Source organism: Syngnathus floridae, chromosome 6 (genome assembly GCF_059516105.1).
Source record: "Syngnathus floridae isolate MCC-2025c chromosome 6, RoL_Sflo_1.0, whole genome shotgun sequence".
NCBI classification, from domain to species: Eukaryota; Metazoa; Chordata; class Actinopteri; order Syngnathiformes; family Syngnathidae; genus Syngnathus; species Syngnathus floridae.
The window spans coordinates 10,062,409-10,086,583 of NC_142418.1; the positions used below are offsets into that span (position 1 = coordinate 10,062,409).

The 24,175-nt window shown below is 39.6% G+C and overlaps 1 protein-coding gene across 2 annotated transcripts in view; it reads right to left on the minus strand.

Moving 5' to 3' along the window:
• The window catches only part of abtb3b (ankyrin repeat and BTB domain containing 3b), a 54,760-nt gene that overhangs the window by 1,174 nt on the left and 29,411 nt on the right, over nucleotides 1–24,175 (minus strand). Inside the window, exons 2-16 of one of the 2 annotated variants that reach the window (XM_088377907.1) lie at nucleotides 15,952–16,092; nucleotides 12,609–12,813; nucleotides 7,433–7,585; nucleotides 7,053–7,218; nucleotides 6,084–6,173; nucleotides 4,723–4,824; nucleotides 3,752–3,845; nucleotides 3,420–3,555; nucleotides 2,788–3,008; nucleotides 2,505–2,683; nucleotides 1,454–1,559; nucleotides 1,077–1,179; nucleotides 840–921; nucleotides 672–740; nucleotides 69–182 (exon numbers count right to left, since the gene is read on the minus strand). In XM_088377907.1, the coding sequence (XP_088234033.1) occupies nucleotides 69–182; nucleotides 672–740; nucleotides 840–921; nucleotides 1,077–1,179; nucleotides 1,454–1,559; nucleotides 2,505–2,683; nucleotides 2,788–3,008; nucleotides 3,420–3,555; nucleotides 3,752–3,845; nucleotides 4,723–4,824; nucleotides 6,084–6,173; nucleotides 7,053–7,218; nucleotides 7,433–7,585; nucleotides 12,609–12,813; nucleotides 15,952–16,092 (1,961 nt within the window). The remainder of the gene's footprint in view (nucleotides 1–68; nucleotides 183–671; nucleotides 741–839; nucleotides 922–1,076; nucleotides 1,180–1,453; nucleotides 1,560–2,504; nucleotides 2,684–2,787; nucleotides 3,009–3,419; nucleotides 3,556–3,751; nucleotides 3,846–4,722; nucleotides 4,825–6,083; nucleotides 6,174–7,052; nucleotides 7,219–7,432; nucleotides 7,586–12,608; nucleotides 12,814–15,951; nucleotides 16,093–24,175) is intronic. The other variant, XM_088377908.1, reaches the window with a different exon arrangement.

Genomic DNA, 24,175 nt, shown 5'->3' on the forward strand with positions numbered 1-24,175 from the left:
GAAAGGTCAATTGTAATTAAATTACAATTATAAGGTTAATTTATATTCCCAGTGTGTTTTGTTTGTACCTTGGTGTGGTTGTAGATCTCCACGCAAGTATCTGTGTTTATGTTCTTCGTACAGATAATCTCACAATGCCTCTGCAGTGCTTCCAACTGGAAGAATTTAGATGCAGACAAAAGCTGCAATAAAAAGGGAAAGCATTAGGTAAGTATATGGGGAAAAATGAAAAAAAATCAAGATGTGATTGAAGTGGAGACTTTTCAATTGTATGCTGTTGAAAAGTTCAGAGCGAACCACTGCCAGTTCTTTTATCTTTAATGCTCACTAGCCTAACATTAACTGCCAGGAGAATGTATTTTCCCAGTTGGACTGTTTAATAGATGCCAAGAAGCCCGTGGAGCCGCTCTTCCCTACAGGTGCAGAAGATCTCCCTATCCAAAATGATTCCTATGATGATATCGTCTTAGCCATGCACATGCAGGAGTGCATCATAACCTATCAATGTGTTGGAATTTTCCTTTGATTGTAGAAAAGATTGTACGAGGGTACGCACACACACAGACACGCACGCACACATAAATTTATTTCTATCCATTCTTTTTCCATTAGTTTAATTTTCTTCTTTCCCAAGATAATAAAAATACAATTAAAAGGACGCGTGAGCCAACCTCCATAACATCAGGGTTCCTAATGTGCAGAGCATCTGTTCCTCCACAGTAGAGATACTGCATCACAAGCTGAGAGGGAAGAAAGGCGAAGATTATTTCACGCACCGATACATACATTATAAAGGCAAACAAAGAACATGAACATGGAGTTTGGAGTACAATAATTACCTGGAAAATGTGGTATTTGACATGGCTTATCTCAATGCAGGTGTTTTCACCACAAGGTCTGTTTGCAAGAAGAGTTTTGAACCTTCACAAAAAGACATTCATGAGAAAAATCACTTAATCTTACATGAAATGAATGTCCAGTCTGCATTACTACTATAAAGAGTATAAAAGAATCGTCATTTTGTGATTCTACTTTCGTTTTACACATTTAACAAATTATTACTTCTTTATTGTTACCTATTGGAGGCTGTGAAGAGCAGTACTTTGTGGGCATAAAAAGGCTTCCCCTCCACCAGAAATGTCACATCTGACATCTCTTTATTGTTTAGGAAGTGGGGATCTAAAAACACAAACAAATAATGTTGATTTTGTGTATTAAAAAAAAGAAACAAATACCACCACAAAAAAACAGCACTATCAATTATGAGTGATTTTCTATTTCTGGTCACAAGATGGCGCTCGGTCCTCTTTCCATTCATTAAGCATTCAAGTCAGTTGAGCCAATAATTCCTTGGAGATTTGCAAATACAAAGCCTAAATTCAGTTTTTATTTTCTTTGTAAATACGTGCGTCAGAATATGCTCCTGCTTGCAAACAGTGTGACAGACTCTCACCAAGGCGTGATGACTGTTTGCGTTTTATCTCTGCCAGTTTGGGGATGGGGTAGGGCCCGTAACACTGGGTGAAGATAGATGACAGCTGTTGGCTGATAACTTCATTCTGACCAAACACAAAGTATACACAATAGAGCAAACGTGAATTTCATTTCACACATCTAAATTTGTGTTGAACAGTAGTCAGATATGTTTTACACCTCAAGTTCCCAAGATGAGGAGAACGTGCAACACTGTAAAAAGAGATAGATGGAAAAGACATGGGCCCTTTTTACAATCATTGCCAAATCTCCTGTGTGTGTTTAAGTTGCCAAAGCAGAGGGGGAAAGGAGGAACAGTGCAATTCACTACAAGTCCCTCAACCTGCAGTAAGACTTTTTCCTCTTAATGAGGCTCAACACTAGCAAACAGCTCGTAACATCCACTAGGAATAAAAAGGTCTGTCGATATTGTACGTGGAGCATTTGGATTGAATCAAACTAAATTATAACTGGAGACTTTAATAGCAAACACAAAATCCAGGAGGCCTTTTAATTGTTAATTTGTTCAAATGAACCTTTCCCCATTAGAAAAGTCAACCAGAAATAGTCCATCCCAGTTAATATTACAAAATGAGTACCTACAGGTGATGTGATGAGTGTGATACGAGTTCAGCCCAGATAATGGTTGCATCAGAGCAAAAAAAATAATAATTCACAAACGTTATTAAATTTGAAAAAAATAAAACACGAAATGAACCATCATTTGGATGATTTATGCTTCCAGTGATGAGTTTCAGTTTGATTTCTACAGTTGATATTTGCTTCTTGGGCTTATTATCAATTGATACACTTGTGAGAGTTTGTGTGTCTAAAACAATAAAAAAGGAAACAAATAAACAAACAAGACCGGAAAGCATATGATGTCTCTACTTGCCCAACCATTTTGGATTTTGAACCATGTTTTTAGTCGTTCATCTGCCAAACCTTTTGTGAACTGTGGCTCCACTGTCATCTTATTTCTTTGACAATGACTATAAAAAGTGGTTGATCCATGTTGGGACAACTTGTACCTTGCTGGCTCTGAGGATCTGGAACATGAGAGGCAAGCCATGGGTTATGAGCTCCTCAGTGTACTCATCTTCCTCAATGCAGATAAATTCTTTGAGAAGGCCCTGGATCAGTGGTCGGCGGTGCTGGGAGAAACATGTACGAAGCGATTCCAGCCATGTATGCAAAGTCCATGGTACCCCTATGGATGTAATAGTGCAAGCAAAAACAAAAATATATCAGATGGTGTGGAAAAAAAAACATGGTAACTGAGGTTTTGTTGTTATTAATAATAGGTTAACTAACCAAGGCTCCGTATATCTATGGTGATGTCTACATGTCCATGTTCGGAACTATGGTACATGGCTTCTTTTAGGGCTTTTAGTTTGACCTTCCCTGTCCGTATTAGGTCCGCCTCAGATGAACTTCTTCCCTCCAGCTCTGAGCCTTCTGCCAGAATCTCTTCCAAGGATAAGACATCTCCTTTACCTTTCTCCGTGTGTGACAACAGCTTCCGAAATACTTTTCTGGAAGAAACAAGACATTTGTTTTACTATTACTTTTACTGATCGTATTTCTCAATTAATGCACATTGTCTGTTATGAACCACAGTTTGAGAATAAAGGTAAAAATACCAGATAAACAAAGCGATAAAGTTACTTTTTCCACAGTCTTGAGAGCAACAAAATATACAAAAAAAAACAGCACTTTAGTCACAGAATGTTAATCACGTTATGACCAACAACAACCAAGAAAATCCTCCATGTGTTAATTTCATGGTCCTTTAAACTTCTAAGTAGATGAGTTTGTGGAGTGTAGAGTATGTAATTTACGTATAGTGCGTGCAGAGAAGGTGCGTGTGTGTGCTGCTGACTCATCCGTGGCTGTGGAATGGTGGTTGAACGTCTAAGTTAGGTTATACCGTAAAACTACATCACCTGTGGCCGTGTGCAGCTGCCAGGCTGTAAGAGTTCATTTCTCCCTGCGGCGCAGTAGAGATGCCATTGCGGGACATGGTTCCCAACATGGGGTCGGCCCCACGCTCCAGCAGCAGGCTCACTAGCTCAAGGTTGCCTGTGCATAAAAAGTAAATATGCAGCCACACTCAAGAGAATATAAAAAGAACCAGATAACAGAGTTGTTGCCACCTCTGAGGAGAAATGTGCCTTTAAGTCATGAGTCAGCCAAAGATGAGGCTGACATTCTGGTAAAGCTGTTAAAAATGGATTGGGAGGAGCAGCTTGATACAAGTCATGCTGCTCGCGTGTACCTGCAGCAGCAGCCAGCTGCAGCGGGGTCTCAGTGTAGTTTTCCATCCCATCCTGCGAGGAACCTTCCACGTTGGCTTTGGCATCCAGAAGCAGCTGCAAAGTTCAGGTGGGGTGACACACGAGGTTACGATAGGGAAAGAGGGAGAGGGGGAAAAAGAGGACTTTGCTCGGTGACTTTGAGCTTCTCGAACACTCAGTTAATGAATGCTTGATTGCTAATTTAGAACACAGGCTGCCGTGGAATTAACTGTGTTCTTGTTCCATTAAGACGGGAACTAAAGGCAGCTGCCACAGACTATCTTTAGCCGAGCACAAAGCGGGCAAACTGTGAGCTAAAGCGAAGAGATGCACTTTGCATCCACAGATGATGTATTTCTAATAAATATACAAATGTAAAAACCCAGTTGGACGCAATAAATGAAGGTGTGCCATGCATTGTGCTTGCAGAACATGAATAAACTGACCAATTTTAAATGAGCCTCTATAAAATCTGTACATTAGGCAGCATTTAACATGTTCTTTTTTTTTTTTATCACTCACAATCACTGCTTAATAATTAAACATTAAACACCAGAAACAATTTACAGTGAAAAGCTTGGGAAATGATTTAGTTTCATTTGAATTTTTAATGCAATTTATTCAATGAGAGCTTAAAATGCCCCAGCACACGTTTCAAGCATTTTCCCTTAAAATTAAATTGCTCAAATCCCAGCGTGAACATCATTTGGAGGGCAGACTGAATTAGTTAAATGAGTTCGATTACAATCGGTCCACTGCGATTCACCTTTCCATTGAATTAAATGGAGCCTGTTGCGTTTGCTGGAAAAGTAAAACGAACATTTAAATGTTCACAATAACACCCCATCTTGATCATGTCAGACTGATGATGACCGCTGATTGATATGAAAATGATGACCAACCATGAGCTGAAGCACAGAGAGAGTCAACAGATGAGAGAGGATATCACTACCTGCACCACAGGCACATGTCCATGTGACACAGCAAAAGTGAGGGGCGTCGCCTGGCGCGTTTCGGGAAAGACTGAGTGGTGCTTGTGCACTGAGTTTGGCACCTGGGGAGGGGACATTGGAGGAGGGGGATGGGGGACATGAAAGGGAGATGAGGGAGAAAGACATGAAGCCATTAAAAACGACGACACGGCCAAGCCAGCACAAGACAAGCTACTACAGGGAGAACAGAAAGCGCTACGGGAGCAACTGGAGTAATCATCTAAGAGGCCTGGGGCTGTAGAGGACAACCTGTCAGCATGTTGACCTTCTAATGAACACAATAAATTGATCTGTCTAGTTAGGCCACATCCTAATGGCTTTTCTCTGCTCTCTCCCTCCCGCCAAAGCGGTTTCTCTGACAGGGGTTCCACCTATCCTCAGGGTTATCTCACGGGTAAATGCAACAAATCCGAGTGAGGAGCTGAATGCCTATGAACACACATTTTCTACACTTGAGAATGTGTAATGAGATAAAAAAAATAACTTAATATGATTAGCTAATCAATTAGAGGCTAAGTGATGCATAAATTGCACTTAGTCTTTGTGCTTTGGCCGAGTGTCAGTGAATCGCAAATCAAAGTTGGCACAATGGTGGATGACGCACATTGTTGAGGTGATAATGGACACGATCAAGAGGGTTTAACTTTGTGCTGTTTGCAGACATCTCTAAGCATCTCGCCTCTTCCATGGATTCTCCATGGAGGGAAACTTCATTTATTTAATTAAGAGAAAGTCTCAGATTCCCTTAACTAAATGACGTAAGTTTCCCCCTTTTAGATCAGAGAAATCCCAAAAGAAAGTGTAGGCTTATTTGCAGAAGTCAATTATTCAATGTAGTAAATGTTTATAAGTATTTAATTTGGTTTACTTGCACAATCCAAAGCTCCCAATGGGAAGCCATGAACGTGCAGTTAATAATGTTGGCTAACTTGGCTTAACCCCAGCTTAACTCCTTATGGTCTAGTGCTGGCTTCAAAACGATGCAGAATGCAAATCTATATATCTTTTTTCTCTTTTTCTTTTTAAAAACGCCAATAAATCTCCCAAAAATGTTGATAAAGATTCATTATGTGTTCTCTATGAAGGCCAGGTGGAAATGTGGAAAAAAAAATCCGAGAAAAATCGTAAAATACCCACAAGTAAATTATCTGGCCTGGCACCAAGCATATTTTAGGGGTTTTGGATCTGTCACAGGAACACAGTTGATGTATTTGCCCCTGAAAACATGCTACTCTCACAATTGTATGGAGATGTTGCGGGTACACATGCTTAAGCAGTTGAATTTGAAATACACCAAATGTACTGCCATCAAAACACTTACCTCACTGTTAATATTGGCTCCGGCATCCAACAACATCTGCACCATGGCCTCGTCTCCACGCACACAAGCATACATGAGTGGGGTCATCCCCTGCATGAACATAAGCACCAAACAAGAGAAGTTGCATCATAACTGAAGATAATGCTGTCATTTTAGCATAGAATCTCATGGCCAACACATCGGATGAGTATGGTCATTTGAGAGTTTTAGTAATCTTGCCTTGATGGTATTTCTGGAGAGGGAAAAAAAAACCTCTAAATGGTGTTTACATTTTTGGGCAGCATGGTAGAGACTGTGGTGAGCATGTCTGCCAAACAATCAAGAATCTTAGTTTGGGCCTTTCTGTACATATAGAACGAAGAGCTGGAACTAGGACCTTAAACAAGGTGGGAGAAAATCAGAACAGTTTGAAATAGTTGTCAGTGTTTGCACAAAACGTTCAAGTTTCTGCAGGAAAGCAAAGGAATAAGGTCAGGAAAAGCCTACTAGAACAACTTAACTTTATTTGGGGGTTATTAAGATGCACTCTGAATGGTGGGAGATGTGCTGACTTCCATTTAACGTGTGTGGTTTATTTCTTCATTTTGACCAAAGTTTATACATTCCAGTTATATGTAAGAGGGTGTGCACAATTGTGCAATCACATTATTTCAGTTTTTTGTTTGCTTGTTTGTTTGTTTGTTTGTTTCGTTCCTCTCATGAAAGGATGTAAAGAAGTTGTACAACTTATAATTTAAATCTGGAAAACGTATTTATTTATTTATATTTTTTCGGTTGTTAATACAAAAAATAGCATTTGAACATTGTGTAGACCTTTGTATATCAACCATATATCCTTTTGCATGTCTGCATAATGCTCAAGCTGAAGCAGCCATCGTCTATTTTTGTTCTTCTGTTCTGCAGGCAGTGTAACAACTTTCTATGCACATTCACCAAGTGTAAATGTGCTTTAATATGAATGACTCTAACCTGTTCACTCATGCTGTTGATACCATCCGGCCCCAGCAGGTTGACAGCCTGCTTCACCAGGTCTGTGCGTCCGCAGCTGAGCATATGGAAGCCCAAGTTCTGCAGGAGCTTTGCCTCGGTTGAGGCAGCATCCAGCTTTCTTGAGGCGCTGAAGCAGTCGTCCGTTCTGAAGGGCAAAGCACACCAAGTGAGTTAGGTGGATGTGCGCAATGTGCAACTGATCACGCAAAACACAAAGCTTAAATTTTTTACAAGACTATACAAGTAATAAAATTCCTTGCTGACATGAGTTGTGTTTTGGAAGGGGTGTGTGTTTGTGCATGCATGCATGCATGCATGTGTGCGTGTGCACTTCGAAGCCTGAAGGACTGCAGCTGTACCGAAGCTGGCGGGGCTCGCAGTCCACTCCAGGCAGCAGCAGCCTGGCAGCCTGCCGAACATCATCGCTATCCACAGAGAAGCTCCGTCTGTGCTCGGTGTGAACAACAGCCACACGCACCCACTCCATCAGAGGCGGCAGCACCATGAACGGCCTGTGGGAGGAGATAGAGACATACGCAAGCATCAGGGGGGGCGGCTCAGTGGCAGCGTGATCCCCACGCCAGAGCTTGGGGGTTCCATCTCTATAGCCATTGTGACCATGTCAAAGTGTTCTTGAGCAAGTACCCCCTGCATTCCCAGTTGCGCCTGATGATGAAGTCTCATGTCGGTGAGTGAGGAAGCAATGTGAAGCACTTTAAGTACTGAAGGTAAAAAAGCGCTGTACAATAATAATAATAGAGAATGATGTAGAATAACATGTGTGAAGGCGAATTAACAGCTCATTTATCAGCAGGTGAACAATAATCAGAAACAATTTGCATGCTACTCAGGTGCTATAAAATTACATGAACATGGTACAGTATAGCTCATGCTGACACTCGGTGGCTATAAAGATCCTTACACAGTCAAAGCAGAAAAATAATTATTCACTCAGCTTGGAATTTATTTCTATACCGCTTGTCCTAATTAGAGCTAGAGGCCTTGGCCAGTTGACTGAAGCGATAGGTGAGCAAATTGTCTTCAGTAACTATTGTGTAGTTATGTACCTCCAAAATATGACAAATTTATAATTGCAGAATATGATGTATTTAGGTTCCATGAATCATTATAGTGTAATACGCTGTCGTGGCACATTCCTGTAATGTGCTAGCATGACACAACCGCACAAACACTCTGTAATATGGCCAAACAAACAGATGGAGTGCATCTTTATCACATGCCAGCACACTGTGTTGTAAGGTGGTAAGGGTGTACTTGTTAGCAGTCCTGCTGGGACAGTTGCAGGAAATGACAACCATATGCTTGATCCTGACCCCAGTGTTTGACACTGTTGGAGCTGAGGAGTATCGCCTGGAATCAAATACTAGAGCAATATTTCTTTTTTTAAAAAAAAGAAAGAAACTACTGCAAACAGAGGTGCAGTTTCAAATATGCAAATATGAACACATACATTTCTCCACCAATCCCACACATACAGCCAGATGCCTGAATATACGTATGCATGCACGGTGCTGCATTTTGACCTTCACTGAGGTACCAACAGTATGTTATGCATACCAATATACGCTTTTTCCACTTAGGCAAGTAAATGAGCTGTCACCAAAACAAGTCACATACATAAAATTGCAAGCCCCTCAAGCTAAGCCTAATTACATTAACACTCATTTTATATGAGAAAAACAGAAATGATTTCAGTAAGGCATGTGTTCAATGTAGCGATGGATATCGGGTTATTGACTATTTATTGCCATGTAGGTAATTATCCAGTATTCTATTCAATATTAGAAAACTAACAGATAATATTAGTAAGATATCAGCTCTCAGTAGATATTTTGTGCACTGATAGATCAGGTATCATGTTATCTATGAGCGCCCATATGTATATCGGTTTGAAGACACTTGGTCTGTTCCCCTTAGATTTAATACTGCCATATCATAATCGGGAATCTAGTACATGTAAGAGTTTGATGTGCATGTGGTACAAACGTGCCAGCGCTACTCTGAACTGAGATGTATCATTTATCTTTCATACATCATTTAAGTTTTGCTAGCCATTATAAAACAACGCAGAATGCTTTATCAAGAGACAAGGAACACGTTTGCTCCATCACAAGCCTGGCAAGAAATGAAGTTCATGAACAGTTCAAGGTCTTGTTGTTCTACCACAGCTCGACCGAATGAATAGAGGCACTGTCAATGTGTTTAATATGACTAAACCAAAAGTGAAATTGGATGTGAGCGTGTTTTCTAACACATGTTGTTGGCATTGACGCATGCACATTCAAGTTGGACACCCATAGGACCTGCATTAGCTGACAACCGTAATGCCCAGGGGTAGAGGCCTGCTCACGCTCAGCTGTCATCCTTGAATCACACCATGCAAAATGCTGCGGGCTGACATGGTTTTCTGCTGTATTGCAGGAAATGCTGAACAGCCCAAGGTACAGTGTAAATGCCCCCAAAAAACATTATATATTCAACCTTACACTATTTATGAGGACTGTCCGGTCCCCTCCTTAGCTGCAACACCATTAATTTTTGTAGGTAAAAAAAAGACATGTCCAGAAACTAGCAATCAAGGGAAACAACATGAAAACATTGCCAGAGCCTTACATCATTCTGACATACTAAGATGGTGCTACTGCAGCATCAATCAATACTGACTGCATCTGCAGGTCTGATGCAATCACTCCTTCCTGAAACTCTTTAGGACATTTAAAGGACTTATTTTAATTAAGGAAAAAAAAAAGTTGTTCTTTGAGTCCTTGGGAATACATCTGGTCAGCCACTGCGGGAGGAGGTTGAGGAGGAAGGATATCATAAATCTCAGTGTGCAGATGTGCATGAGCACTGTAAATTACCAATGGATTCTACAGTATGCTGACGTGAGAGGGGTGGATCTTGTGTGCAGGGGTGTAAATTGTACCACTGAGAGCGAGTTCCCCGCCAGTTGTCTGGGGTTAAGTTATTATCCTTGTGATCATCAAGCATACAATATTCTAACAAGACACAAGACAGGGAGCAGGAGTTGAACAGATGAATCGATATCAGTCACTATGAGGGTGATTTCGTAGAACTTTTTGATGGCTTGTGGTTTTAAATCTGACAACTAAACATCTACAGACTGAATGAGACAACTTACTTGGCGTAAACTGGATTTAACAGAGCTCAACTCACAGAGTAAACTTGGTTACTTGAATTATCGATCGGTCTGTCTGTCTGTCTGTCTATCTATCTATCATTTTTTATTCCTTAATAAAACACAAACTTTGACATATTTCCCCCTTTACCTGACTATATAGCCAGGCCAAAATCATAAATCAATAATAATGGTCAGTCCAAAGCTGTGGGGTGTTATTATTGTCAATTATTGTTCAATCTAAAGCGTTGAAAACGGCTTGCTCTCGTTGATAATGGTTGGACAATTGTGATGTTTTGGGGGTCTCCGGTAAACTAATGACTTGCATTTCACCTGACGCCGGCTATATGGGCATTTAGAATTGCGCAAACATATAAAATGTGCTATAACAATCATGCAGCATTGTGTTGCTGCTATGGTTCTCATAATAACAGGAGCTGGGACCAAACAGCAGTGTCCTGGGCCGTTTTATTCAGCACGGTGATGTAAATCAAGCAGATTGTATTCATGTAAAATGTTCAAATCCAAAATACACTGATCTTATCGTTTTCATCATGGGTGTCCAAATCTTTTACAAAGAAGGTGAGATTTGGTGGGTTGAAATGTGCAAGGGCCGAACATTCAGCTTCCTTTATCTTCATTTTTTCAGTGTCCGTTGTCGTAATTTGCATATTTGGTCTAGTAATGTCTCTTAATATAGAATTTCTTGAAAAAAGTCACAGCAAACTAGGCACACAAAGTTGTTTTGTATTTCAGTGGGGAAAAAAAGACGCCAGTTTCCCCTCGTCTTGGAAGCAACGTCCTTTTCTGTCACCTATCCTCACATTTTAGAAATGGGCGGGAATGGGCCATTTCATTTTTGGTAAAAAAATGAAATAAAATCAGACTGTTTTTTTCCCGATTGTTAGTGATGGCATCGACTGTCCCCAAAGTGAACAAGATTGTGCTGTAATGCAGTGATCTCAAAATCATTTGTGGCCTGAGAGATGATATTTTCTGGCCATGTACTTGACTCAGAGTTTAGAGTTAGTGTGGCCTCCAACTTCTTTTTTTTTCCCCCGAGTTATTGCCTAGCTGGGCATTTTGTTTGTGTGTTCTTAATAAATTAACTGCTACCATAGCTCAGGCTCATGACAGATTTCAGTGAAACATAATTCTTAAGAGACACCAAGTGGAAGGAAAAGATATCCTGTCACTCAGTCCCTGTCATATCTTTTACAAATCCGTCCTTGAAGGGAAAGCTTTGCAACGAGAACAGACAATTTCAAGAAGATTGGGAGACAGAATGTTTTGTTGACCACAGGGGCTCACTGTATGCACAGAGAAAGTTGTGGTGGTCACTGCTCAAGATATTAGATGTCATTACTCAACGAAAACTGCCGGGGAAAAGTCCTGGGAGATGAGTGAGATAACCGGGTCATTACTCTTGTTCACATTCAGAATGACTATTAATGTTCGGAACTGTTATTAATAAAGATAGAGAAAACCAGAGGAATTGTACTTTATTTGATTACTAACACCCCATTTCACAACACACATTGGTGGAATATTAAATATGGCCTGACTCTCCAGCAACCAACCACACAAATTGAGTTGTGCTGCAATATCTTATTTTGATGATCTATCATGACATTACAACCGATCGTGTATTTTGGCTAAAATTGAAAATTAACTGCTGATCTGATCCAGCCGATCAGCTCTGTCGACATAACTAAAATGTTTGAAAAAACATTATGGTCATGGAATGTCAAATGTATTTTTTGCAAAGGCAAACTATAAACTAAAATGCTATTACAGTGGGCCCCCACTTTTTAATAGCACTTAATCTATTTATTTTTGTGTGGTTGGGTTTCTTTGCATGGGTTTTTAGAGTTAACAAACAGACAATTCCCGACTTCTAAAAGGTCCTAAAATTACAGTAATACAATTCAGTTAGCCCTACCATGTCATATTGCATTATATGTTAGCGTTAAGCTCGTGACCTTGTGTTTAATTCAGTTTTGTTTCATAGTTAACATCAACTGGGACTGACAAACACCTAGAAGCAAGCATTCTTTGGAACGGTGCAATGATGAAAGAATGGGCTTTAAAACTTGGAAATGGAAGGAGCAAAACTACATAAAAAATGTCTATATATGGTCATTCTGGATAAACTGGTGTTGACTGTTACTTTAACGCACTCTCTTGAGTGGTGATTCTGCACGATCACTGATTAAAAATGTGAAGCAATAAATGACACGCCAAAACAGAAAAAATCCTAAATACTGAATATACCTTAATTAACTTGATAGTCAAAGGATCCCGTTAGTTTCGATTCACAATCGAGGATTGCTCATCTGCTTAATTTGACCGTTTTGTACGTGTTTGCATCTTACCTCTCAGTTTGCAAGGAAACTTTTGATGGCTCAATGTTGGGGTTCTCCCACTCCATCTGGGGGCAGTGCATGAAATAGCACAGAGTGTAGATGGCCTCAGGGGCCCAGTGTATCACTGCGCTCTTCTGGTGGATGGGTGTCCCATTGTTGTGGTTTTTGGTGTACAATGGCTGTAGGTAGTGCATAGCTCGTGACACCACATCACCTACACACCATAGAAGGGGAATAACAAAAAAAGGACACACACCATTACATCATCATTATCATCCTTGTGTAGAAATAAATTAATTTATATTCTCCAATATGGAACTATAAAAAGCAATAAAAATGTATTCTACACAACAATGCGAGCATTCAAATGCGCAAAAACTAGTATTTACAGATGCAAAACACTGAGGATTGCAATGAGGAGTTCTATTCTGTTAGTCAGCAAGTGCTTTCCAAGGTAAGAATGATGGGAAATAGACATAGCCTAAAAAAAAAAGCTAAAAGTCAAGATCTAATCATGCCAACGAACAGCATGCCTTTCCTCCTGACTGAAAGCAATTGTCATTGCTTTACTCTTATCATTTTGATGCATTTCCATTTGACTGCAAAACATAACAGAGCACTCTTGTTTGCATGTCTAAACATATTCACTTCATTGTAGCTATGCACTGTGTGCATGTGTGCATGTTTTATATCGTGAAATTACAAATAGCTGATCCTGCAAACAAAGCCTTTGTTTGGTTCTTAAATTGTGGAATTGGGTTCCTCTCAAGTGTCCATTTAGCCTGAACAAATTCAGAGAAAAAATTGCCTCAATTAAGGAGGAACATTTGGCAAAGAAGCAGTTTATTTCCTTCAAGAGCATGATGGCCGTCTATTGGACATCATGTTGTGATTTGAGAAACTGGAAATGAGTTGAGCGCAGGCCTCTCCATAGGCAACCAATACACTTAAAAATGGAGGAACAGAATGTTTTCATGAGACTTTTGAAGCATTTCAGGCCGAATGTAGTATGTACACTTTCACAAAAATGGATGCAATGTGTACTGTTGTGTGTACATTTCATTGACTAAATGTGAAAAAGTTCAAAAAGTATTAATTTCAAACTTGAGTCTTGAAGAGGGGGTTGTCTTATAATCAGGGTCGTCTTATATTCGGGCCAATACGGTAATGCTCCACAACTCTATTTTTCCCACCTTATCTTGCATCGTTTTAAACAAAGATTGTGGCAGCCCGATCAATGCTGGTTATCCTTCACTTATTTATGTATTGTGTTTACAAAACCCAAAGTTATTTCTGGACCCCCAACCACCCCCAGAGAACATGACATTACCTCTGGACAGTGCTCAGCTATCATCCACCAGCCGCTGACTTGTGTTTACCTTATATGATGAGTCCTTGCTCAATCTCATCAGTATAGAATGGACACAAGACCCCAGTGGTTTCCCCACCAAATATTTACTATAACAATGACGTTCTGCACCACGCAAAGAAAAGCTTCCTTTTGGCAAGTCGATGCCATGATCAAATCAGTAGTTCTTAGCCTGGGTTTGATCGAACCCTAGGGATGGATGGATGGATGGATGGATGGATGGATGGATGGATGGATGGATGGATGGATGGATGGATGGATGGATGGATGGATGGATGGATGGATGGATGGATGGATGGATGGATGGATGGATGGATGGATGGATGGATGGATGGATGGATGGATGGATGGATGGATGGATGGATGGATGGATGATTAGCTCATATGACGTCGTCCACCACTCACACCCACGCAGTGCCGGTTTGTCTGCCTGTGCCTAAATCCAAAATTGCGTTCGCCCGCCTACATCCGGAAATTTCTGTTTCGAATTTACAGTGAGGTGTGGCACGTCAGGCATATTCACAATCACGCCAAACTAAAGCATTGCCCCTGCACGAACGAATTACACTTTTATGCCAGGCGCAGGCTATTTTCTCTCAGCAAATTATCAGATGTGTTGGGTGAGTGGCACAGCCCCAAACACACTTGACTAATAATTACGCATGCACAAAAATAAAATTACACCTATTTCTATGCCATGCGCACAGCCGCCAATAAACCAATACAAGGCCCATTCAGTTAATTGGCTAACATACACAAATGTACTTAAAGTAATGTATCCAAGAAAAACACAATGAATTTAAGAGAATAGCCTGTTGGGAATACATGAATGAACAAATGAATACAAAAAAACAAATACCAGAATTAAGGTTTTAAATTTAGGTCAGTGCTTCTGATAGTGTTCAGGCCAACAGATGAGGCCTTGCTGGTCCTGACAAAGAGCACAATCAGAAATCACCAGAAAGTAATCTGATGTTCATTATTGTTTATATGAGTGCATTATGGGCATTGTGGCAAGACTACAGTTGTCTTTTAAAGTGAGGATTTATGCCCAAAATAATTCTACTTAATGACACAGCCACTACCGATGATTAATTTCTGCTTAATATGCACATTCGCATGCACATACAAGGGTTATGTGTGACCAAATTACTAATGCAGAGGGTCAATATTTGGGCACAGCTAAATGCTGCCATCATCATATTAGCATATTGATCCGTCAACACAAACCTGAAGAGTTTAAAGCAACGAAATGAGCATGTCGGACCTAAATACTACAGCTTGAAAATTATTTTGCTGTCAGACTGTCTTGCAAGAACAGGAGTAGCATTCGTGTTATTGTCATGGCAACCACGGTTCACCTATCTTAGTGATCTAAGTTTGTCTGTATTATTCAGAAGTGCATTGTGTACAAACATATGCAGCAAACATAGTTGCCTGGTAAAATGTTTTACTTTAAAGGTAGAGTAAAAGTGTAAAAAGACGAATGGTAATAAAATTAGCGAGCAATATCTCTATGTTTTTAAAAGAGAAGATAATTTGTAATTTTAGTCATAAAACAAAGTCAATGCAAAATTTGTCTCGTGGGACACATAAAATGATGTGGCGGGCCCAGTTTGACACCTATGCATTACAACCTCTCTGAACGTCTTAAGAGAAATCTTTGTAAAGGCAGCATATGTTAAACAACTCCTGCAGTGGACTACAATACTCTCTCTATTTTATTTATTTTCTTGCCAATGTGTGCTGTTCCGCCTGACTAAACCCTTTACTTAAGCTGCCGATCATGAATTTCAGTGTCTGACATTGGTGACCACTGAGTAGCTCCACTTGAGGTGTTAGACAGTTAATTGCCTTACCCAAGGGCACCTTAACTTTACAATCTTGACATACACACAAACACACACACGCACAGACACACACACATGCACACAGACACACACACACACACAGCGATGTGCACTTGCACACACCATCACTCACTGAGTTCAGAGATGCTGCCCACTCGTGTGGCCAGTAAGCACTGTTCAACGGAGCGGAGTTCAGACTGACTGTAGGCGTTTCCCTCTCCATTCTTTCCCGCTCGCTGCTGCAGAGTCAACCCCTCAGGTAAACTGAGGATGCCTGAAAGAGAGAAGGTACGCAGCAAAACTGTAAGAAAAGTGTGCACAGAGTGGCATATTCGTTTCCATAAAAATAATATATATATGTATATTTATGTATGTTTATATATATATATATGTTTACATATAAACATATATATATATATATATATTTTTTTTTTTCTGTTATTTTTTTGTGCATGTTACAGAACATGTTTAAAAAAAACATGGGAGCACACCCTTTATATAAAATAGATACAGGGCAAAACAGTGTTTTTTAATGGCAGAAAGTTTGGTGTGTATCTCTCTCTCTCTCTCTCACTCTCTCACTCTCTCATATATAGTATATATTCCTACTAACGGCCGGTGAGGCATATTGACCACCTACAGGCATCGAAGACTATCCCCTCTCAATGTGCCAAATTTGGCATAAATGGCCAAAGATGTACTGTGGGCTACATTCTGCTCAATAATAATAACCAAGTATTTTGCATATCCAAAGCACAAAACAGATGCTCAATGACCATCAGACCAGAGAGCTGACACCCACTGACGACGTGCAACAAAGAACAGGAGACAGTACCATCTGCTGCAAGTGTCAGGTGTCTTGAACAACTACATCTTTAATCCAAATCTGAAAGATCACTGACAAAGAGAAGTCGCAATTCTTTGGTAACTACAGAAGAGAACCAAGAGGATTGTTTTGTTTTTTTAAAGAAAACAACAACAATTTGTTGTTTTACTGTTTAAGATCAAGTAAATCAATCCATCGTAAGCAACGAGGGCTGGCACCTTCCTCACCGCCACGTTCTTAAATATTTATTTAGCACAGTAACCGCATAGCCTGTGGCATACAGTGGTGCTGTGAGCAATAGACCTGCTCCTATCAACAGCATGCTCACCATTCTCCGTAATTATGAGGCATTAGGCAAGGTTGACAGGAATGTAATTAGTTTATTATTATTATTTGGCCTGGTGCTCATGCTGGAGGGTTAACACTGTACATTGTATTAAGACATCAAACTTAATTATAGCATAACCTAAATTAACGAATGCCATAAAGCACGTAATATCTTTTGGTCCAAGGAAAATTTTTGTGAATAATATGCTTTGAATGTCGCATACAATATGACAACAAACAGCCTCTTACAGATTACAGACATCAACATGCAATAACCAGCATTTAGTAAAAAAATGGATTTAGATTTGGACATTTGGCATCTCTTAGTGCTATTTGACAAGAACGATCAGTGGGTGAGGCAGTAGTTTGCATTGTTAGCTTGTCTTGTGAGCTGACATCTTGACGAGCTCGCTGGCATAAACTGGATGACATGCATTGTTATATGTGTGTATTATGTTTTGATCTTGATTTCATTTCACACTTACTGACAATGTTAAAAAAAATTAATGTACGGCATGAACTGTACTTGAATGCCAACGTCTGTAGAAGTAATCAAGATTTTGTAGAAGTTTTAGGGCTTGCAACTAAAAGCAGATGTCTGCAAATGCCTCATGATTTAACACATAAGAAAATCAACTTGGTTTCATGAAGGACGACACAAATCAGAGACTAATTATTGGTGAAAGGCTGAAATCAGAGGATTTGGACGAAGACCAAACAATAGCTCTAAACAACTAGAGGTCTGAACAATTCAACTAAGAAAATAGTTGTCAATTAATTAGATAATTGATTAGTTGGCGATTAATTGATTTTCGACAACTCTGTTGCATTTTCTGCCTCGTCAATTCACAAATAATTTTGAATGAACGGAAATAAATGCAAAAAATGTTTTCTCCAATTTATCAATTAAACAAAAAATAATTGGCACTTTATTAAAATTAAGTTAAGTTGCAGCCCAAGTTGGATCAGTTTTGCTCTGTCAGGTTTAGCACATTTAATTCTAACAACAAATCATGCTATGAATAAGTATGCAAAAACAAATGCAAAAACATAGTATTTAGCTGTTCGTCTCCTTAGCTGTTTGGTTGTGGCGCATAATAACAAAGGCAGAATTGACAGTAAATTGCTGAGTGCTCTCAGGATGGATTGAGGCAAGGTGACTCAGTGGCGCTCCTAATGCACAGCACTGTGTGCCCTCGGGGAATCACTGAAGGAGTGCTTACATGCCAGCCAGCCAACGTCTGTGTGCATTTGCACCATGAGATATGTTGTCAGTATCGTGCGTCTTGATTGTCATAGTCTGTGCACCAGAGCTCCTTGTCTCATGTGAAATTACACAAGATTATGCTTTGTATAAATGCGTGCTGACATTAAACACCTGCTTCTCCAACTCCTACGTTCCGCATGTCCACAGCGTGCGTGCAGGTTTATATAACGGAAAATAGTACATTTCTTGCAAGTACTGTCAGATTTTAAGTCAACACTTGTCTGGAAAAATGGTTACAATCTCAAGGATTTAAGGAATTATGGCTTTGATTTGCTTCAGCGCGCTCCAAAATGGTTTAGACACACAAATGTGGCACAGACTTATTGCTTGGGAACTGCTGGTCGAAAGAATGAAAACATTTGCAAACATCAGCATTTGAAAGCTAAGCTACATGAATGCAACCCTCTGCTTTGTGTCACATCTGCTTTGGACAGCATTATTTTGCCCAAGTACAACTTTGCCGTATAAATAGGAGTTCAGAACATTGAGAGGAACATTCTGATATGCCATTATGTTTTTGTAAAATAACAACCAATTGATTTTTTTATTTTCCCAAGTAATTCTGTATACAAATTATAGACTCGAAGCAATCAGTGCAGAAGATGCCAAAACAATGGTAGCAAGCAATGAGCATTGATCCAAAGCTTTCCACCGAGTTCAGTTGACTCTTAATACTCAGGGTGATAATAGGAAGCAGGAGCTCTGCCAAAGACTTGGCCCCAAAATGGACCCTAAAAAGATTGGATAAACAGACACAAACCGTACATGCAGGTACAAACACAAGAAGATCAAACAAGTGGAAATCATTTTTAAGATCGATCGGGACCATTACTGTCATTTTGAGGAAATACATGACGTATGATTTTTCTATATTAAGAAAGCAAAACCGCAATACAATGTTCAAAGGTGCTGTTCTAATATCAGTGAAGAGAATGGGAGAGGAGATGAGAGGAGGCTGAAAGTTGCTCCTGGCTGAAGAATAAATAATATGCAGAAGCTCCCATTAAGACGTCATTCAAAGAACCTTCCTCAGTCTCTGTGACAACCGAGGCAACAACACAGAAAAGGTCGCATGCACAGTCCAACAACATCATTAAAATAATTAGCAGTTCATTTACACTTTTTATATGTGTGAAATATGCTTTGATTTTTAGGTCAATATATTTTGTGACACAAACACTTGCATCAATACTCTACTTTGTGTCACGGATTGTCATTTCTGGGGCAGGGTGTGAAGCTTTGTGCATTTGAATGCACTCTGCACCATCTCAGGGTTGACTAGCAGAAGAGTAAGAATGCCGACCTCGATGTGGCTTCTACCCTGCTCTTAAAATCTATTTTGGAGGAACTCACGAAGACGTACACATCCACATGTCTTGCACTACTCTCGACTAACAACGGAAGTGCCTTAACATACATAGACGGTGAAGTCAGCCCTTGATTTGGCGAATCGTAATATGAGCGGTAAAGGTCAACTGTGTTATTTGATGCATTTAGACAAGTGAAAAAGACAAGAGGAAAATGTATATTGCAAACGCTGGCTCTGAAGAGGTAATCATGTTGTTAAGGTACGTGGAAACATGGGCTCAGTTTGGTTGTGCCAGGCCAGATGGCTACCATATGTATCTGAGCGGGTGATCAGAGAGGGAAACATAGTAAGACGGAAGGCTGACATGTGGTGTGTCATAACGTCTTCCCTATTTTATGGCAGCTTTCAATATTTTTGATCATCTGTGCCGTATGTCCAATGGTATGAATAATGGTGGGAAAAGAAAACAGGGGATCCCGCAAGACAAATAACGTCATTGTGGCAAAGGAGACTTTGAATATATTGGTTTGGACTCTCTGGTGACCAGTTTGGTCTTATGAAACCACAAGCCTGTAATAGGTTAGTCGTATGTCAACCACAAGGGTAAGAAGTATCCAAGTATACGCGTAAATGTCAGCTAAAATTAAGAAAGCGGGACAAACAAGCCACACGAGTAGTTGAGAAACTACAAATACATTCATGCAAATATAAATGGTTATTACACCTTAAACATGCAAATATAAAATGCACACAGAGATCATTAAAAAGTAAACATTTCTAGCACATGACACAGAATTGAGTTTAGTGCATATTGGCATATGACCTTAAGGTTTGGCCATCCTAATGAAAATTCAAATGAATAACTGAGTATTTGGATAAAAATAAAATCTATATTTTACTTGGTTAGGGATGAATATAAAAGAAAAATTAACACATTTCCCTTCATAATGAATGACCAACAGTTTTTTATTTAAAGATAATCAACACGTTTTATGAAAGTTGCCACACCATCACGTGCCGCCGGGAACAACTTTAAAATAAAAACATGCCAAGACTTGGATGTCCATGTATACTTTGGAAAGCAGAGGTTTATTTTAAAGTCGGCCTTCTCATCGCGAGTTACCTTCAAGATTATGTGTTACTGCAGCAGGCTTGACTGTCTTCCCAATGGTGAACACCAAATAAATGGGTACTCAAGAAAGAATAATGACTGATTTGAGATACTAGAATCACGCAATGACCCCCAGATTCTAAAATTCCAAATTTAAGATCGTCACATTCTGACAAGAACAGAGGGAACCTAATGAAGAAAGGTTTGTCCAAAAGTACTGAAAAATAGCTCTTAATTAATTAATTTATCAGACATAGGCGGGGCTAAGGAACCCTCCCAATCTTAATTCTTCATTTTATGAGACGATGCGCATAAAGAATGTCATTTCCTGTACACTGACACACAAACCAATAAATATAAAGAAATTGCTTGCTGTTTGAATTGCTGTTGCTGTTTTACCAGTCACAGACATGCTTACGTAGGTTAAAAATCAAGATGCAAAGATGTCACTAAATGTCACTGTCATTAAACTACAGCTTTACCTCTGCTGCAAAACATTTATTGAGACAATCTTATTCCATGTGCAAAGAAGGGACTCTTTCATTTGATCGTATACATTTGTGATAGGTATCAATTATTCAACAAGATTTATTTGATCACGTGGAATTGATGGCTTGAAGCAATGGAGGCGAAACAAATTGTATTGTTTAGCTTCAATATGACATTGGAATGAAACATTTCACTTCCCAATAAGAAAAGCTATTTAAGAAATAACAATAGAAAAATTGTCTGTTTATGACCCATTGGCGATCAATTGGATTAAGATTAAAATGCCCTTTCTTAATATGTAAATGAAACTACTACATTTTAAAGTTGAGGTTTTGCTTGAAGGCTTACTTTTATGACCATGGATGCAGCAACATGGTAATTACAATAGAGTGCAGTAATAAACACATTAAATGGTATCTCCCAATAATTACAGTGCAATGCTGGTTATGTGTGGACACCAGGGAGCATTTAGCTCCAATCCTGCCGTACAGCTTTATAATTAGGTGATGGAAGTCCCACCAGTCTTGAAATAAGTGTGACGAGCATTACGGTATAAGTAATTGCTACCATTTTAGGGCTTAATTGCAGAAATAAACATTTGGACATGAAATAGGCTATATTCTAATTACAAATAACGTTTTTTTTCCTTATAAAGTAACGTCGCAAAGCGACTGCTTCGGAACCAGCCACAGTTTCTATAACAAATAAGTAGGTCAGGCGGAAAGAAAGTAAGGAAACAGTGTGGGGGTTGGCCAACTGAATGTTCTCGTACAGTATTTGTTGCCGTAACGTTAGATTTCCCTGCATAAAGCGAGGTGATCCAACAGAAAGTTAGATGAAGAACTTTGCCCCATTGCAAGCACACTAGAAAATGCTGTTTTGTCTGCTCGGAAAGTTTTTATCTCTCATTCCTCCTTCATATAGGTTCTCTCAAGGTACTCCAACTCCTCCAACATTCCAAAGACATGCATGCTGGAGACTATATAATTCGCAAAAAGTGTGAATATGACGGTGGAGTTGTTTAATTGTTTGTTTTGTTTTTGAGGTTGTTCGCAAACAACATACAGCATACATAAGATGTAGTTATTTTCAAAAGAAAAATGTAGTTTTTATCTCATAGTTAAACAAATCATGGCGTACCTAACTGTGGCCTGAGCTGAAAAACACAAAGCTGAAAAACAAAGAAAATGGGAGTTGAGAAAAAGAGACAAGTGAAATGAGGTGAAGTTAAGCAAAAAAATACACATGCTAGAACACACAGTTCATCATCACAAAATAGACGGACAACACACAAGAGATGACTCGTGATGGGTGACCGGAGCATAACAAGGGCACAACTATTACGTAATCATATCCAATCAGAGGGAAACCAGCCTCCCTCTTGGCTGTGTGTTACTTAGCCCCAAGGTAGCAGCTCACTTGTTATTATTTCACTCTTTTTTTTTTTTTCATCTCTTTTCTGCCGCGAAGGGTAATAGGTCTGTGTGTAGTATCCAAGAGTAGTCCAGTTCCCGCGGGATGCTTTCCAGATAATACTGGCAATCAGCAACAAGGGGCGTTGGAAGGGGGGCTGTGAAGTCACTGAGCCATGCACACACCCTCACCCCCCCTCCAAGGTCTACTTTTCTATGAAAGCCGACGTATCCTTTATTAGTTGTCTCCCATGTCATCTATTTGTAAAAGTCTTTGACTGGTGTGTTGCAGTCAACTCAAGAAAGACAAAACCATGGTGACTCTGGAGGGCTCCTATTGACAGAATGTCCCAGCATTCCAGCTAAATGCAACAATGTTTTGATGTAATTGCTCATTTAGCACTGAGGGCACTCGAGTAATTAAAGAATATGACTAATGCCATGAATATGGGATTTTGCTACAAGGGGAAGTTTTCCTTAGGGCCACGGATGACATCATACCCAGCTGCTTGTAAACATGGGTTGCTTTTAAATTAAGTCACTCGTGGACATAAAAACTCAGCAGTATACACACGAAGAAAAGTGCAAAGCAGATAAGACAGTAACGTCTTCAGGCAGAAAGGTACAGTCACTAGCTGTGCGTAATGGGCGCAGGGTTCTTACGTCTGTGTGTCTGAGTCACTGTACATTTGCCTGCATTCACGAAATGAGGAAGTGTAAGATGCTCACTACAACAGAAAACAAGGACATACATACTAATGTTCAAGCAAACATTTTTAACGTTGCTGCCAAAAAGAAAGCTGAAAATCAAAATACTTTCTGTTTGAATTTTAAATGTGTACCAAACCAATCACAGACCAAAACAAAATGGTGCTGTACTCTTCACAGTTTGACAAGAGCAGAAATGAATGTGAGGGGAGCAATTGTACAGTAGGAGACAAAAGTATGATTCATTGTTTTCTGGTTAAAAAGAAAAAAAAAACAGAAGTACTTGATGTTGGAAATCATGACAAACTATGATTAATGTAAAAAAATGAATAGAAAACTGCCAAACAACTTGGACAAGGGCTAAAACTACCGGCCACAAAACATTAAGCCATCCTTCTTATACGGCTTGTCCATAAGTAAGTTTGTGGGTGAGCTGGAGTATATCTCTATTTTGGCACACCTGTAGAAAATATACCGTCTTCAATTACCTTCCATGCAGGTTTTTGGAATGTGGCATAAAGACAGGATACCAAAAAAAAACGGCAGTCGAGATTCGAACGCCGGCCACAAAACAAATTGGCATAAAATCAGTCGCAATGGATTTTCAATCATGCCTCCTCGTAGTCCTTGAATGTCTGCAAATAAACTATCTGATGTGGTTAGTGTGATGCCATCCCAGCAGACTGAACAGCTGCTTAGAGAGAAGATTTTTGTGTTTTCATTCCTCAATTGAAACATCTTGAAGTTTAATTTTCTCGTAATCGCTCTGGGAAGCCAAAATATGACCCCACCCTTTTTAGTCAGTTCGGGTCAAACAAAAAGACTAAATTCAGTGCACCCGCTCTGTAGATATACCAGAAATTACTATTAAAGCCTCAAACACCAATTTATGTTTGCTCGACACGGAT